Source organism: Nerophis lumbriciformis, linkage group LG07 (genome assembly GCF_033978685.3).
Source record: "Nerophis lumbriciformis linkage group LG07, RoL_Nlum_v2.1, whole genome shotgun sequence".
Taxonomy (NCBI): domain Eukaryota; kingdom Metazoa; phylum Chordata; class Actinopteri; order Syngnathiformes; family Syngnathidae; genus Nerophis; species Nerophis lumbriciformis.
In genome coordinates, this window is record NC_084554.2 from 29318316 (window position 1) to 29334852 (window position 16537).

General features: G+C 36.5%; 2 protein-coding genes across 3 annotated transcripts in view; one reads left to right on the plus strand and one right to left on the minus strand.

Annotated features, from left to right (window-relative positions):
• LOC133605413 (uncharacterized) overlaps positions 1–16537 on the plus strand; it is a 646046-nt gene that overhangs the window by 573411 nt on the left and 56098 nt on the right. The window lies entirely within an intron of this gene.
• Positions 9763–16537, minus strand: part of hnf4g (hepatocyte nuclear factor 4, gamma) — a 42440-nt gene continuing 35665 nt past the window's right edge. For both annotated transcript variants that reach the window (XM_072913500.1, XM_061965530.2), the window contains exons 10-11: positions 11248–11367; positions 9763–11151 (exon numbers count right to left, since the gene is read on the minus strand). In XM_072913500.1, the coding sequence (XP_072769601.1) occupies positions 11030–11151; positions 11248–11367 (242 nt within the window). In that variant the 3' untranslated portion in view covers positions 9763–11029. The remainder of the gene's footprint in view (positions 11152–11247; positions 11368–16537) is intronic.

Here is a 16537-nt window from a genome sequence, read left to right on the forward strand (position 1 = left end):
ATGATACATGCATCCCATCATGCTTATCACAATTATCGTCTAAAATGTCACAAAATGCCACAAATTCAGTCAGCCATTTTGAATTTTCCGCTCCGAATATCTTCCGCAATTTTCGTAGATTCTACGTCACTGGAGTACCACTTCTGCACTCTAACCACGTTATCAGATCAGTCATACTGGAAATATGCAAACATCGGAAAGAGATGTGGTGCCTATCATTCACAATTCTTATGTAAGACATGAACACATATGCTTGGCTTTTTTATGCATTTGAAATCATAAATAAATAGCTAACAATTGAGTCAACATATGGAGGGTCCTCTGTTGTGCTCATTATATCCCCAAAAAACATCCAGAAACCGCCAACAATATTCCATTTACATGTCGTAACCTGAAAGTTAACAAATAGTAGTGATGTTGTTATTTTAGGCGCCAACGCAGACAGACTATTTTAGCGGCACATTTATAGCATTGAGCTAAAGCTGTTGTTGACACTATTAGCTTCGTCTTAAACTTGCTAAAAGTAAATTCTAGATTATAATTAATGCGTCTCTCACCTGGTAGTAGACAAATGTGGCCATGGACCAGCAGGTTGTTCGACTTTCACGTCCCAGAGTTGGATAAAAAGACACTTAGACTTAGAATTAGACTTCCTTTATATTAATTAAAATTTTAACTTTATAGTACAGATAAGAACATTTTGTTGCATTAGCTTGTTGTAGTGCAGGATAAAAGAGCAATAAGGTGCAGATATAAATAGATTGCATCCATGTTTATGGATGTATGTTATATTGTCTTTATATTCCAGCGAGTTAATCTGTTTTTGGGGGGAATTGAGGGGATTATTATGATGCGTTCAAGAGTTTTGCTACGGAGGCTGCGGAACCTCTTTCCAGAGTCCAGCAGTGAGAACAGTCCTTGGTAGGGGTGGGAGGAGTCTCTACAGATTTTCTCAGCCCTGGTCAGGCAGCGTCTTTTTGCGATTTCCCGGATAGGAGGAAGAGGAGTCCTGATGTTCTTAGACCCTAGTTGCAGCAAATTTTTACCTTCCGTAAGGATTGTGATTCATTCTTCACCTAAACAGGATTTTGTGAGCACCCCGTCGGTCGGCATCCCAACCAGAGTGGAAATATTACAGTGTTTGTTTAATTATGGTTTGTTATGGTTAGTTTGTATGTTTAGCACCTCGTAATGCTGCGGATGCTCGTGTCACAATAAAGTTGCATCCATCACTCGGTTTCTAAAACTTATTGCTAATTCTCTGTGTTTGGGCTCAAAAATAAAGGGTCCTGGATCATAATTTTTCCCATAGTAATCATTGTTAGCTCTTACAAAGTCTGCTTGATTAGCATCGTCGTAGATGGGGAAGGGATCTGTGGTTACCCCTGTTACGTCACGCGATCACGTGACTGGCTTTCTCATTAACTCTCAAAATGGCTTAGGAATCTTCGTTAAATTGATACTATTTTGATCATATCTATTTATTCACAAACTTTGGAAGTCTTTCGGTGTCATAAATCAGATAAGATAATAGCTTTAATATAGAGGCAACTTGTTTTTGCACTCTACTGGTACTTTAAAATCACGTTTTAACCACGTGAATACGTAAACTACCTCTATAGCAGCTACTGTATAGTGACCTTCAGTCATAGTAGGCCTTAAGTCATAATAAATATACCGTATTTTCCAGATTATAAGGTGCACTTAAAATCTTTTTTTTTCTCAAAACTCGACAGTGCGCCTTATAATCCGGTGCGCCTAATGTAAGGAATAAGTTTGGTTGAGTTTACCCACATTGAAGCTATTTTATTTGGTACATGGGGTAATGATAGTTGTGACCAGTAGATGGCAGTCACACATAAGAGATAAGTGTAGGCTGCACTATAATGGCGATATGTCTCAAGTAAACAACACAAATATTTTAAATGTTCCATTGAAAATATAGAACATTACACACAGCACTCAAAAATCTATCAAAATGTTTAAGTACGACTTTGGTAAGCTATGAAGACGCACCGCTTGAAGGATTGTCGGCGCATTAAACATACAGGAATTTTAATGGTGTGTGTATAAGGTAAGACATATTATCTGGCGTTTTGTTTCGCAATATTACGCAAAAGCAACTTTTCTTACCTTCTGGTACCTGCTGATCTGTATTTGGGATTTGTAGAAGTCCTGAAAAATTGCTGCTCCGTTATTGATTGAAGTAAAGTCTGAATGTCACTAAAACAGTTAGCTCCATCTTTTGACACTTCTTCCACTCCCGTCTTGCACGCTACACCGCTACAACAAAGATGACGGCGCATCCGGAAGCGACTGTCAGAAAGCGGATTGAAGATGATCTGTAAAACATAATCTATGCAACATTTTGACCAAAGAACCACCATTACATGTTATGTAGACCACAAGGAAGTGTTTTCAATTTAGAAAAAAATAATAATAATATTACTCCTATAATGCGCTATATAATCTTATGCACCTAAGATATGAAAAAAGATAAAAAATAGACCATTCATCGGCAGTGCACCTTATAATCCGGTGCGCCCTATGGACCGGAAAATACGGTAACTATTTTGTATTTTGACACTGTTGAGTTCCCCTGGAGAGGGTCAGAGACATTCTGCTTGCTTACAGGAAGTTGCTCTTTGTCTTGCCCAATGTGTTCTTTCTAAAGTGGGATTCAAGTTTGCCATAAAGTAGAGGGCCACAAATATTGAGATTGAGAGGATAAAATTACAGCAACCGAGGTGTCTTTTGGAGTGGGTCGAGCAGCCAGGCCACACGTCTGGGTAGTGTCGATACCAAGGGTGGTATCAGTACAGTATATGATGGATCGATATATTCATTCTTGCAAAGGTATTGTCTGTCATTTTTGTAAATGTTTACAAACTCAGGGAACAATTCCCTGGGCAAAGGACAACTTCAAGAGCAAAAACCAAAGGATTTTGAGATCGTTTTTGCTTTTGTTTGGTTATTGTGTGCTACTGACTCTGTTTGGATCAAACGTTTGTTGGTCATGAAAGAGAATGAGGAACTAGTTTGAATTTTGTTGTTGACATTGTTCATTTAGATTTTCTCCTCCTCCTGTGCCAAAAGGTAAAAGGCCAAATCTCGGTCCAATACCTGCAGTAAAAATGTCCAAGGTCACTCTTGCTATGGTTTCTGTATAAATGAAGGCTCATTCTTCTCAATTCTCCCTCTCATAATCCCATGCAGTGTTCTTTATGCCTCCTGTCTCCAATCTCCTTCCACATGTAATCTCGGGGTGCACAGGACTGTTTTCATTACCACACATCTTATCGTCCACCCTGTCATCTCCTCTGTCTCCTATTATATATATATATATATATATATATATATATATATATATATATATATATATATATATATATGCACACACATGTGCCTTTTATTCTAACAAGTCTGCAGAAAGCCGGCAGCAGTCCACCCCCTTTTTCATTTCCCTAATGTTCCCCTGCCATACGCACCTTTCCTGACCCCTAATTTCATTTCCCTAACCTGCTCGCCATCATCATGATGATGTACAGCACACTCCCCCCACGCTGCCTTTTTTTTGTCCAGTATGAATGTGAATATTTGTAGGAATAATTTGAAATGAAAGTAAAAAAAAAAAAATGGCCATTGAGGCCGAGGTGAACCTTGCTTGCTTTAATCCCTCATTTATGTGAAGTCGGCTTTGGAAATGAAGCTGTCACTGTATTTTACTTCCTTTCAGCCAGGCGCTGGTATATATAATCAAAAACCACACACACACACACACCCAGGAGAGGTGGAAATTCATTCCAGAGTTAGAAGCAGGAGGCTCACCTTGTCTCCTACAGAGGAAAATCTCGGGATATGTTGGAGACAGAGAGGAATTATGGGTAAATGCACCAGTGGAGGAATGATGGGCTATACAATCTCTGACTCTAATCTGAGATCGCTGACACGTGCCATTCATTTCACACCAATATTCCCCTGCAGGAGCGTGGGGCACTTTTTTTTGTACTCATATTGAAACTGTTATTGCTAATTCATGGAAGACACAATGTTGATGCCTCAGTCTACCAATATGATCACAAATACAGATTATACGAGGACATTTGAATACATTGCAGAATTTAAGTGTTATAGGTTTGACTCTACCTTGTCTTAAAACATGTTTAGGTTATTCATAATTTAGTTTAGTGGCCATGAAGACAGATAACTAGAGTATTGCATTGATGACATCTATGTAAAGAGAGACTTTACATCACGTGGTGCATAGACTTGTACTGCCATCTAGTGGTCACACAGGGAACACTCAATGTCAAGGGCAGGAATACACATAAGAAAATGGAAAACTACAACTATTAGGCTACTTCTAATACAACTGTAGCAATAACTCTAAACATAACATACTGCATACTATTCAAAACGAAAAATAAACAAGATTATCTGAAGGAAAATAAAGTATTTTCCCCCAATGGTTCTATTTATTTAAATTCTCAACAATAGGCCTACACTTTGTTCTAAAATAGGGGTGCCCACACTTTTTCTGCAGGCGAGCTACTTTTTAAATGACCAAGTCGATGGGATCTACGGCATTTATATATATATATATATAATTTATATTATTTATTTATGAAAGAGACGTTTTTGTTAACAGGTTAAAGGTGTTTAATGATAATACAAGCATGTTTAACACATATAGATTCCTTTCTTTCATGAAGACAATAATATAAGTTGGTGTATTACCTGATGCTGATGACTTGCATGGATTGGAATCAGACAGTAGCAGTGTTGGGACTTACAAAGTAACGCCGTTATTTTCGGCGGTAACTAGTAGTCTAACGCGTTATTTTTTATATTCAGTAACTCAGTTACCGTTACTACATGATGCGTTACCGCGTTATTTTACGTTATTTTTTATATAGTATCGGCTAGAAACTGCGAAGATCTGAGTGTGTTTTATTGCTGCGGTGTCGTCCCTCTGATTCTTCCTTTGTCACAAGGAAGAGGCGTGCCGCACGCTGTGTGTGGGTGGGGGGTGCGTGTCTGTGTTTACTAACAAGACATCATGGCACAGCCGAAGCCGAGTTTCTTAACATGGAGATATTCTCACTACTTTTCTTTTGTCGAGCACAAAGAAAATAACATTTTAGTTAAATGTAAGTTGTCTTGGATCAAAGATCCCATCTACTGCCAAAAACAGCAATTCAAATATGCTGAAACAGCTACAAAAGCAACATGCTTTGACAAAGCTAGTAAAGAGAGACAGAGTCTGATGCCACCTCCACCTTAGGATTTTAACGGAGAGACTGCTAGCCAGGACAACATTGATAGAGACATTGCAGCGTATGAGCTAGAAGACATGCAGGCTATTTCTACAGTGGGGTCACCCGCTTTCAGGCAGCTAAGTAGCATGCTAGCGGCAGTCAAACGGCAAATGGCACGAAAACATTTTCCAAGTTCCTGGACACAGTGGACAGTGAGCACATAAACATGGAAAGCAAGCTAAAGAAGACACTCCAAACTCTGCCTCTGCTCACCATTCAGCACTGAAGATACACACACTCTGTCAATTGTGTTTGATTATCACATCACTCTAAATGTATAGACTATAAAGTTCACAAACATAAAGAGGGATCCTAGTGGGCCAGGCCAATATTTCCTTTTCTCTAAACTAAAACTGGGGAAATGCATAGAGTGTTCTGGGCTTCAGTACAGTGTTGATCTTATGAAGACATGATTTTATTTCACAATTCCTTGAGAGAAAAAACCGCCTGGTTAGACGTGTGTATAGCAGTATGTGTGCTTTATATAGTGACATGACATATAATCATGTCATGTGTGCCTTCCTTGGGTGAAGCCAGGTTTACAGCTATGTTGTGACATGTTGTGACATGTTGTTATTATGCGGTTTGTTACGTATGTATGTTATGTTGCAGCTATTTGAAATAGTTTTGTCAATTTGTTCTGGCCCGAAATAAATTGGCCCTTTGAAACATATCTTTGTCTTTGTGTGTTGTATGTAGACCACATTGCTTAGCAGAGTTCAGTGATGCAAATGCATGTCAAGTTGATCAACAGATTGTATTATTCTCCAGTGCAATAACAGTACTGAAATGAAGGCTAAACGGGCATTTAAAAAAAAAAAAGAAGTAACTAAATAGTTACTTTTCACAGTAACGCATTACTTTTTGGTGTAAGTAACTTAGTAACTGAGATACATTTGAAATAAAGTAACTAGTAACTGTAACTAGTTACTGGTTTTCAGTAAATGACCCAACACTGGACAGTAGTGCTGATGACGTCCACATTTTCAAATGGAGGAGGAAAAAAAAGTCCTCCTTTCTGTCCTATACCACATTGAAGTGGTTGGTTTTGACATCTTATTTGTCCAGCTTCCATACTCGTTTGTATACACTTTACAAGAAAAACATTGACGGCAAACTCCGTGGCTTGCTAGCTTGTTTAAGCTAGCTTTCAGAGACTCTTATTTTGTTAGCGCAGGCAGGATGAAGCAGCGCTTTTATTGCGAAGACAGGAACTGTGCGGTCAGTCTTTAGGCTTCTGACGGGAGGTACGGTTCAGTTCAGTTCAATTTCAGTTTATTTCGAACATGCATACGATACAATGTAATGCATCACATGTTTTCCAGTTGTTTCATTAGTTGAAATAAAAAGTGTCTCTCGCCTTCCTGACGGCCTTTTTTTTCCTTCACACTGAGCTCGCAGCAGCCAGCGTCATTTCACAAGATCCTCGGGTGCCCTGAATGTCAATCAAGTGACGAAAGTGACGTCATAGTGAAGATTTATGATTTATGATGATGGTCTATTTTTTCAATGCCTGGCTGGCGGTCGACTCACACACCCTCCGCGATCGACCGGGAGCTCGCGATCGACTTAATGGGCACCCCTGTTCTAAATAGTGACATACACTCCAGATACAACATGATGCGATGATCAAAATCAGAATCATGACGCAGCATACTGCACAGCTTTTGGACCATTAACTTAAAACAACAAATAAATAAACTAACAGTTGAAAAAGATAGATCCTCAAATTATCGAAGCTCCCACCCCTCGTTTTTGTATTTAACATGCCCACACAATGTTCTTCATTGTGTCACACACACGACAACCAGATGCAACAAAATGTGATGATCAAAATCATTATTTCATTATACCGTAATTTTAAATTCATCCATCCATTTTCTACCGCTTATCCCTTTCAGAGTCGCAGGGGGTCGCTGGAGCTTATCTCAGCTACAATCGGGCGTAAGGCGGGGTATACCCTGGACAAGTCGCCACATATTGGGATGAAATATCTTGACTGCAAAAGTCAATAGACTGGTTTGGTCAGATGGTTAATGTATGAATTTTGGTTATCTTTTTTGTGTGGTTTTTTTATTATTTAAATTTCTATTCATTTTGGATTTTCTGTAGTTAATGTAAGCTTCTCTCAATGGATGTGTGAATGTGTGTGTGAGTGGGGGGGGGGGTCGTTATCTTTAGTGAATGATTGTCACACACACACTAAAATTAATCCTCTGCATTTGACGCATCCCCTGAGGGGAGCAGTGAGCAGCAGTGAGCAGCAGCGGTGCCGCGCCCGGGAATCATTTTTGGTGATTTAACCCCCAATTCCAACCCTTGATGCTGAGTGCCATCTTTGGTATGACTCGGCCGGGGTTTGAACTCACAACCTACCCATCTCAGGGCGGACACTCTAACCACTTTTGTTTTTCCTCTGTTTGTTATATGTTTTGGCTGGTGTTATTTTTGGAAAATTATTCATACAAATATAAATAAATAAAAATATATAATAAATTCAGATTATTGGGCAACACTTTTACCAGTAAGTTGAGTACTACTGTATTGCATACAGGTTGCAAAAATGTGTTTATTTCAGCACATTTATGCATTAATTAAGTCAAGATTGCTGTACTCCTCTCCATCCTAAACGGTATCCTTCACACTCCTACCTTTGCTCAGGTGGAGCTGCCACATCACGGTGGTGTGTAACGGTGCGGTGTTGTGTGTGTGAGTGTGTGTGTGCGTGTGTGGAAGAGGCTCTCAGATGAGATATGTGACTGGCATGCTAACACCCAGTTTTATCTGAGGCAGAAGAGAGCGACGAGCCCCCCATGCCTCCACACTATGTGCCTTTGATTAAAGTTCCTCTGGGTACACACTCTTCCAAAACCACACCGTGTGCACTTATAAATAAATTGCAGGCGGCAGCATGCACACATACAGTATATACACATGCACACCTCCTCCTATTGTGGTTTGCTGTTGTTTTGACCCAAGTCAGGCGGCGTGTCCATTATGGACTTGATAGGAGGATTTGGCCAATGTTGATTCTCGACAGCCATAAATAACCTGAGTGCTTTTGTCTGAGTCACACAACAATATACAGACAATGAAATCTCTCGGTGTTATCCCACAGCGCCTTGAACACACTCCAACAATGTGATTCTGTGTGGCTGGCGCGACGAACGCGTATTTAAAAGTACATCTCGTCCAGTGCGGCTCATTTTCGGCCGGGATGTTTCACATTAAGGTTTTCACAAATAAATGATAAAAGAAACTGGTTAAAAAAATATGTTATTAGTTTCTTTATGAACAACCTCATCCAGGAGTGAGGTTTCAATAACCTGGGAATAAACTGTACACGCCTGGCTGATGGAAGCATGTGAGGGAATGATGATTTTCTTGCACAAACATTTCAAAAATATATTTTCATCAATGTCGTATTTTTTTCCCAATGAAAAATTATACAATTGGAAAAAAATATTGCACAAAAAAATTGTGCCATTGTACGACCTAACATGTTAAAAAAGGTGACATTTTCCTGGAAAATAAGATAAATTGTCCTGAGGAAAAAAAGTAAAGATTTTCTTTGAATAAAAGTGAACATTTTGGGGGTGGAGGGAAGGACATTTTCCTGGGAAAAAAGTGGACATTTTCTTAAAGAAAAAGTGGACATTTTTCTCGCAAAGGAAAGGAAATTTACCCTGAGAAAAAAGTAGACATTTTACCGGGTAAAAAGTGGAAATTTTCCTTGGGAAAGAAAGGGAACATTTCCCCACAAAATAAAATGTTTTTCCCAGGAAGAAAGTGGGAATTTTCCCAAAAAAAGTAGACATTTTCCCTGGGAAAGGGACATTTTTTCCTGGTTAAATTTTTTTTTTTTTTTTTTAATAAAGTACTAATTCATATATATATATATATATATATATATATATATATATATATATATATATATATATATATATATATATATATACTGTATATATATATGCACATTAGTTCATCAAATACTTAATGTAGCATAGGATCAAATACAATAACTGTATCAAAACTGAAACTTTACAAAATATATTAAATTTTCTTTGTATTTGTATTGACACTTTCAGGGAGGTATTATTGAACATGTTTATGATATTTAATTAATAGGAATGTGAATGTTACAAGAAGTCGCATTGGTCACGATAAGATTCAAATTCTTGTGGTGGTTCGAATCGATTCAATACAATTCTCGATTCAAACCGATTCTTGCAATACATTATTTGGTATAGCAATGATGATAAACCCTTTTCAAATCAGGTTATGGCCTAAAATTATTTTTTTAAATGTATTCCAAAAATACAATAATTATTTACATTTATTTTTTTTAAATAAGGGACATTTTCCAGGAAAATAGGAGGAAGTTTGTTCCTACAAATGCTTTTATTGAAAAAAAAATCGATGGGTATACTAATTAGTGCATACAGTATACTACATATACATTCATCAAACACGTTATTAAGCACAGCATCAAATACAATAGTTGTATCAAAACTTAAACTTAACAAGTTATGTAAATGTTATGCCAGATTGATACTGTCAGGGAGGTATTTGTTAAACATGTTTGTGATATTTAAATAACTCTTACTACAAGCCTCTATTCAAACAGATTCTTGCACTACATTATTTGGTATAAAAATGATAAAACCTTTTAAGAACAAGTTACAGGTCACAATAACTCCTCTATGCACGCATAGATGGCTTAAAAAATATTATTTTAAATGTATTCTTAAAGATAGGCTCCCAGAAAGGGACAAGCAGTAAAAAATGGATAGGTGGATGGAAAAGATAAAAAAAAGATTTTGTAAAATTATGAATCGATTTAAAATTGGAATTAATAAGAAAATTTTTTTAAAACTGAATTTATGTGTAAATTATACCGACAATTTAACTGATTAAATTGTGTTTAAAATTGTGATTTTGTAAAATAAATAGTTTTAAAATTCAATGCAAAAAAATTAAGTGCAAAAAAATGTGTTTCTTACAACTCAAGATATATTTCCTGTAAACAGTGTCTCGGAACCCGCCAATGAGATGTCAAGCTTGTGATCATGTGACATGGGTCTTGCTCAGGCAAAGAGGCATCTTGTACATTTAATTTCAATAAAATACATTTTTTTCACTATTTTTTGTTCTATGAAATGTCTGAATAATGTGATGTAAAACAAAATAAATAAAAATACAGTTCAGAAAATCCAAACTCAAAGGACTCATAATTGACATAAATGACATAAATTCATTGTTAAAAAAAAAGAAATACGCTTTGGAAATAAAGACACAAATTAACCTCTATACAAAACCTGTTGCTTTTGGGGAAATATAAAATATCACAAACATGCAAGGTTAATTTAAAAACAAATGTCCCTATTTAAAATTACAAGAAACTGTACTTACATCTATTTACTTCACGCCCTATAACCCTTATAATATGTACAAATACCTTTTTAAAATATTAACATTCATTATCTGCATTTAACATCAGACTATTTTACACTGTGGCTATTTACATACTGTATTATATTATAACTTTCATATACAAAAAAAAACACCCCATAATACATTTCCTAATAAGCAGTAACCTTTGAGTCTGAATTCAAATGCAGGCTGTACTAAATTGCAGTCTAACTTTATATCAAGTTGTCTTACATTTATGATTGAGATGATGTACTAAAGTATAGGACACAGATCCGGGATCAGTGGTCTGCCTGTGCTGAGGGTGAAGGACTGGTTGGAGGGCAAATAGGCTGAGGAAAGTGTTTATACATCTCTGGTGCTTGACCCTGAGGAGGTGATGGGATGGGAGTGTCTGGTGAGGCTGCAGAGGGAGAAGAAGAACACTGCTGTGTTTCTTTCAAAACAACTTTTACATCTTTAACATATCATGCGTGTGTGTGTGTGTGTGTTTTCTTACATATTTGTGGCATGTGTGTTATAGGCATGGTGCTGATGAGCAATGTGTGTCCAGTTGCTGGGTCCTGGGTCAGCTGGCTGTGTGCTGGATGGTGCAAATGCGTGGGTTCGGATGTCAAGCCTGCACACAAAAGTCAGTTCGCATGAATATACTGCATGAGACATGTGAGTCCTGGTTTTCTCATTTCTTAATAATGGCTGTACAATGGGGGTAATTGGAACTGTCAAATGATATTTATTATTGTAGCTTGCAATGTTGCAGAGCTGTTTATAATGCCTTGAATACTTCATGTAGCAAAGTAAAATGATCACAATGCTTAAAACATCACTTAGTTGTAAAATTTATTTGGATATATTCAATATGTTTTCGAACAAAACAACACATTTTTATTATTTTCTTGAAAGGTGATTCTTGATTATTTTATTGTCTTTTTGGATTATGTTTTTAATTATTTGAAAATATTTTTTGAACTCAAATTGAAATCTAAATATTTTATATTTCATTTTAGTTATTTTCTATAACTCTCAAGTGATACGTTTTAGCATAGCCTTTAAAAAAAAAAAAAAATTAAACGTATTTCATTATATTAATTGAATCCACAAATTGTATATGCATTTACTTTTTCTTGAGTGAGCTATTGATATTGGACTGTGCAGTTGTAACTAGTAAAGTGCCCACTACACTATTGGACACATTTTATTGTATTATTATGTATTTTTTAATTTTTTGTTTTTTAAACACATTTAAGATAACTTTTTATTGTTGTTTTGTATTATATTTGTAATTATTTATAACATATTTTAGTACTGGAATCTAAATATGTTATATTTTATTCTAGTTTGTTTCCATAATTCTCAAGTGAAACATTTTAGCATATACTTAAAAGTTGTTTTTTTTATTAAATATTTAATTAAATTAGTTAAATCAATTTATTTAAATGTATTGACTTTTTCTTGTTTGAGCTATTGACATTAGACTGTGCAGGTGTACTTAATAACGTGTCCAAATCACTACGGGACACAGTCAACAATTGTGTAGTAAATTTGATTAGGGTGTATTCAATTTATTTTCTAAGAAATATTACAAAAATACATTTTCCATTCAATGTAGGGCATTTCCAGTTTAATTATCAAGTGATACATTTTATTTGCTGAATCAAATTCAAATATTTGTACTTTTGTTGAGTGAGCTATTGACATTAGATTGTGCAAGCGTTGCCTAATAAAGTGTCCACTACACAATGGTAGACAATAAACATGATCTCATTGTGAAGCAAAGTTTATTTGGATGTATTCAATACTTTTTCTGAAAAAACAACCACACATACTTTCTTTTTAATTTTAAAGGCAACCCATTTGTTTTTATTTTATTGTATTTTTGTATTGTGTTTGATAAAATTAACAATATTTTTAATATTTAAATGAGAAAACTAAATGTTTCATATTTCATTATAGTTTCTCTCCTTAATTCTGAAGTGATACATTTCAGCATACTTGACTTTTTTTAAAGAAATAATGATAATTTGTTTCTTCCTTTTGCCTGAGGGAGTTATTGACATGAGATTGTGCATCTGTTCCTACTAAAGTGTCCACTACAATAAGGGAAACAGTAAACATGATTACAGTTTTGTAGTAAAATTAATTGATTTTCAATATTTTTTCTAACACACCAAATTCACAAATTTGTTTTTTTTGTTTTATTATTTAAGGGTAACCCATTAATGTTATTCTATTGTGTTTTTGTTTTTTATTTTAGTAAAATAATGTTATCATTCAAATGAAGATTAAAATATTTTATATTTCATTCCAGTTTTTTTTCATAATTATCAAGGGAGCTATTGATTACAGATTGTGCAGGTGTACCAAAAGAAAAAATTACTTAAAAAATATATATATATACTATTTTGTTAGTGCTTGAACTACAATTCTAATCTACATTAAAATCTAAAATTTAACCATGAAATACATTGTTTTGTTATAAAAAAATTACTATTATAACATTTTCTTTACTCAATCACCTTTATTCACACTAGCTACGTGTACATGGACAACATTTATTTAATCTAATCATTCAAATTAATATGTTACTGTGCACATGGATCCTGAAAAAAATAATCTGATTATCATGTGCATTTTCATGCATCACACCTTAAATCGGAATACTTTACTTCGACATGCGCAGAACCTAACAAACGGAAAAGTGTGTTATTATGTGTGCTATGGCACCATCTTTTGGACGAGTTTGATCACTGCAGGTGCTGAAAGACTTCCGCTGTTACCAAACATGGCTTTGTGCATTTCTGCTTGTCCGACGTTATCACAGTGTTTATTTCAATTGTTTTCCTTCTGTTCACTACTTTTGTTTTACCTCTCTTTTTGAAATGGAGCTGTTCTGTGCAGGAGTGTCACTAGGTTTGAAGAACCCGCAGGAAGTTCTGGTGAATATTTTTGCACTAGCAAGATATTTTCGCTCACAACTTTTTGACACTGTTTAACATTGAATACATCAAAATGATTGAAAGTAGAAGTGTAAGAAAGATTGAGTTATCTTTAGCAAACGTGAGATGGCCCGAACACATAAGGACAGTGCTAGCAGGCAACTTGCAAACAGGAAAACGTTGCACAGATGAAAGCAGTGTAAACAAACTGTCACAATACTGCAGAATTGACCAAAAACAGAAGAGGTTCTGGTTGAATAGAACTTTCTTGCCTGGAAAATAGGGGCTCTATGTCCACCCAAAAATATGTTGTCCGTGCACAACCTCTTTGATTCAGAATTTTTGCACTTACAAGATTTGTTTGTTTACAGCTTGTTGTTACTGTATTAGAATTACACAGCAAATCCTGAAGAAATCGAAATGGTTGAAAAGCAATATTGTTAGTTTCCTGTTATTACTGTAATGGTAATTTAAGGCATTTAGACCACATATCTCAAATTCGAGGCCCACAGGCCACACCTGGCCAGTATGGATGGGTGGTATGGACTATCACAATAACCTGCCATTTATGGTGAAAACGATAAAAAAAACACCGATAGAATGCCACCGTTTTGATTATGAGTGTCAGTGTATTCAGTCTTCAGAGTCCCCAAGACATTACTCTACAATAACACTAAGGCTATTAAAGGCCTACTGAAATGATTTTTTTTAATTTAAACAGGGATAGCAGATCCATTCTATGTGTCATACTTGATCATTTCGCGATATTGCCATATTTTTGCTGAAAGGATTTAGTAGAGAACATCGACGATAAAGTTCGCAACTTTTGGTCGCTGATAAAAAAAAGCCTTGCCTGTACCAGAAGTAGCGTGACGTCACAAGTTGAAAGTCTCCTCACATTTCCCCATTGTTTACCCCAGCAGCGAGAGCGATTGGGACCGAGAAAGCGACGATTACCCCATTAATTTGAGCGAGGATGAAAGATTTGTGGATGAAAAACGTGAGAGTGAAGGACTAGAGTGCAGTGCAGGACGCATCTTTTTTCGCTCTGACCGTAACTTAGGTACAAGGGCTCATTGGATTCCACACTCTCTCCTTTTTCTATTGTGGATCACGGATTTGTATTTCAAACCACCTCGGATACTATATCCTCTTGAAAATGAGAGTCGAGAACGCGAAATGGACATTCACAGTGACTTTTATCTCCACGACAATACATCAGCGAAGCACTTTAGCTACGGAGCTAACGTGATAGCATCGTGCTTAACTGCAGATAGAAACAAAAGAAATAAGCCCCTGACTGGAAGGATAGACAGAATATCAACAATACTACCAAACTCTGGACCTGTAACCACACGGTTAATTCTGTACCGCCTGACGAAGCCTAGCAATGCTGTTGCTAACGACGCCATTGAAGCTAACTTAGCTATGGGACCTCAATAGAGCTATGCTAATAGCATTAGCTCTCCACCTACGCCAGCTCTCATCTGCTCATCAACACCAGTGCTCACCTGCGTTCCAGCGATCGACGGCGCGACGAAGGACTTCACCCGATCATCGATGCGGTCGGCGGCTAGCGTCGGATAGCGCGTCTGCTATCCAAGTCAAAGTCCTCCTGGTTGTGTTGCTGTAGCCAGACGCTAATACACCGATTGCACCTACAGGTATCTTCTTTGCAGTCTCCATTGTTCATTAAACAAATTGCAAAAGATTCACCAACACAGATGTCCAGAATACTGTGGAATTTAGCGATAAAAAAGACGATTTAAGCTGGCGACCGACCTATTCCAAAATGTCTGATTCAACTACTGACGTCACGCGCATACGTCATCATACCTACACGTTTTCAACCGGAAGTTTCCCGGGAAATTTAAAATTGCACTTTATAAGTTAACCCGGCTGTATTGGCATGTGTTGCAATGTTAAGATTTCATCATTGATGTATAAACTATCAGACTGTGTGGTCGGTAGTAGTGGGTTTCAGTAGGCCTTTAAACTACATCAATTAAGTTTAAGTAGAACACCTATACTGCAAAGCTGTAGTAGTGTGCTTTGCTTATCCTACGGTATGGAAGTTCTTTTTCTGTCAGCAATATTATAGACATTAATATTATGAGTTGTATATTACAAATCAATCATATAGTGTTATGATGCAACTTCAGTGTGAACTCTCCCGCGTTCTGGTCGCATAATGGCAAATAATATAACGCTTATCATAAGAATCAGAATCAGAATCGTTTTATTGCCATTGTTTGAGAACGGGTTCACAAACTAGAAATTTTTCTTGGTGCAATCGAGCAACATAAAACACATATAACAAGCGTCATCATTATTCACCAAAATAGACAGATACAAAATAAATAGTTCACAAATTAGCGGTAACAGGCGAGAATAATGTTTTCTGAACTCAATGTTTAATGTTCCGCCACTAATTGCCAAAACGCTACCAAAACATCTTCTGTCATAATCTTCTCTTTTCAGAAAATGTTGACTTTAATTGCACAGAATCCTTGAAATTGCCACAAATGTTCCAGTACTGAGACGACTGGAATTGAAGCGTGTCTACTTCCGAGTTTATTTCTGTAAACACTGCAGGACGTGCGACGTCATGACGCCATTTCTGTATTCAGGTCAGTTTGTTTTCACATAGGTGTCTGGACACGTTTTTTTTGTAATGTGAACGACTACATAAAAAAGATCAGATTTGACAAAAACAAAATTTTAATTTGACAACCTACCCTGCAGTGTAGTGAACACACTGAATGTAGCCTTAATGCTGCTGCAGTCTGGCTCGACCTTGCTAAGGTAACAGTGAAAAGGTGGACTGGATTTTCAGTATAGTAATGCAGGTGT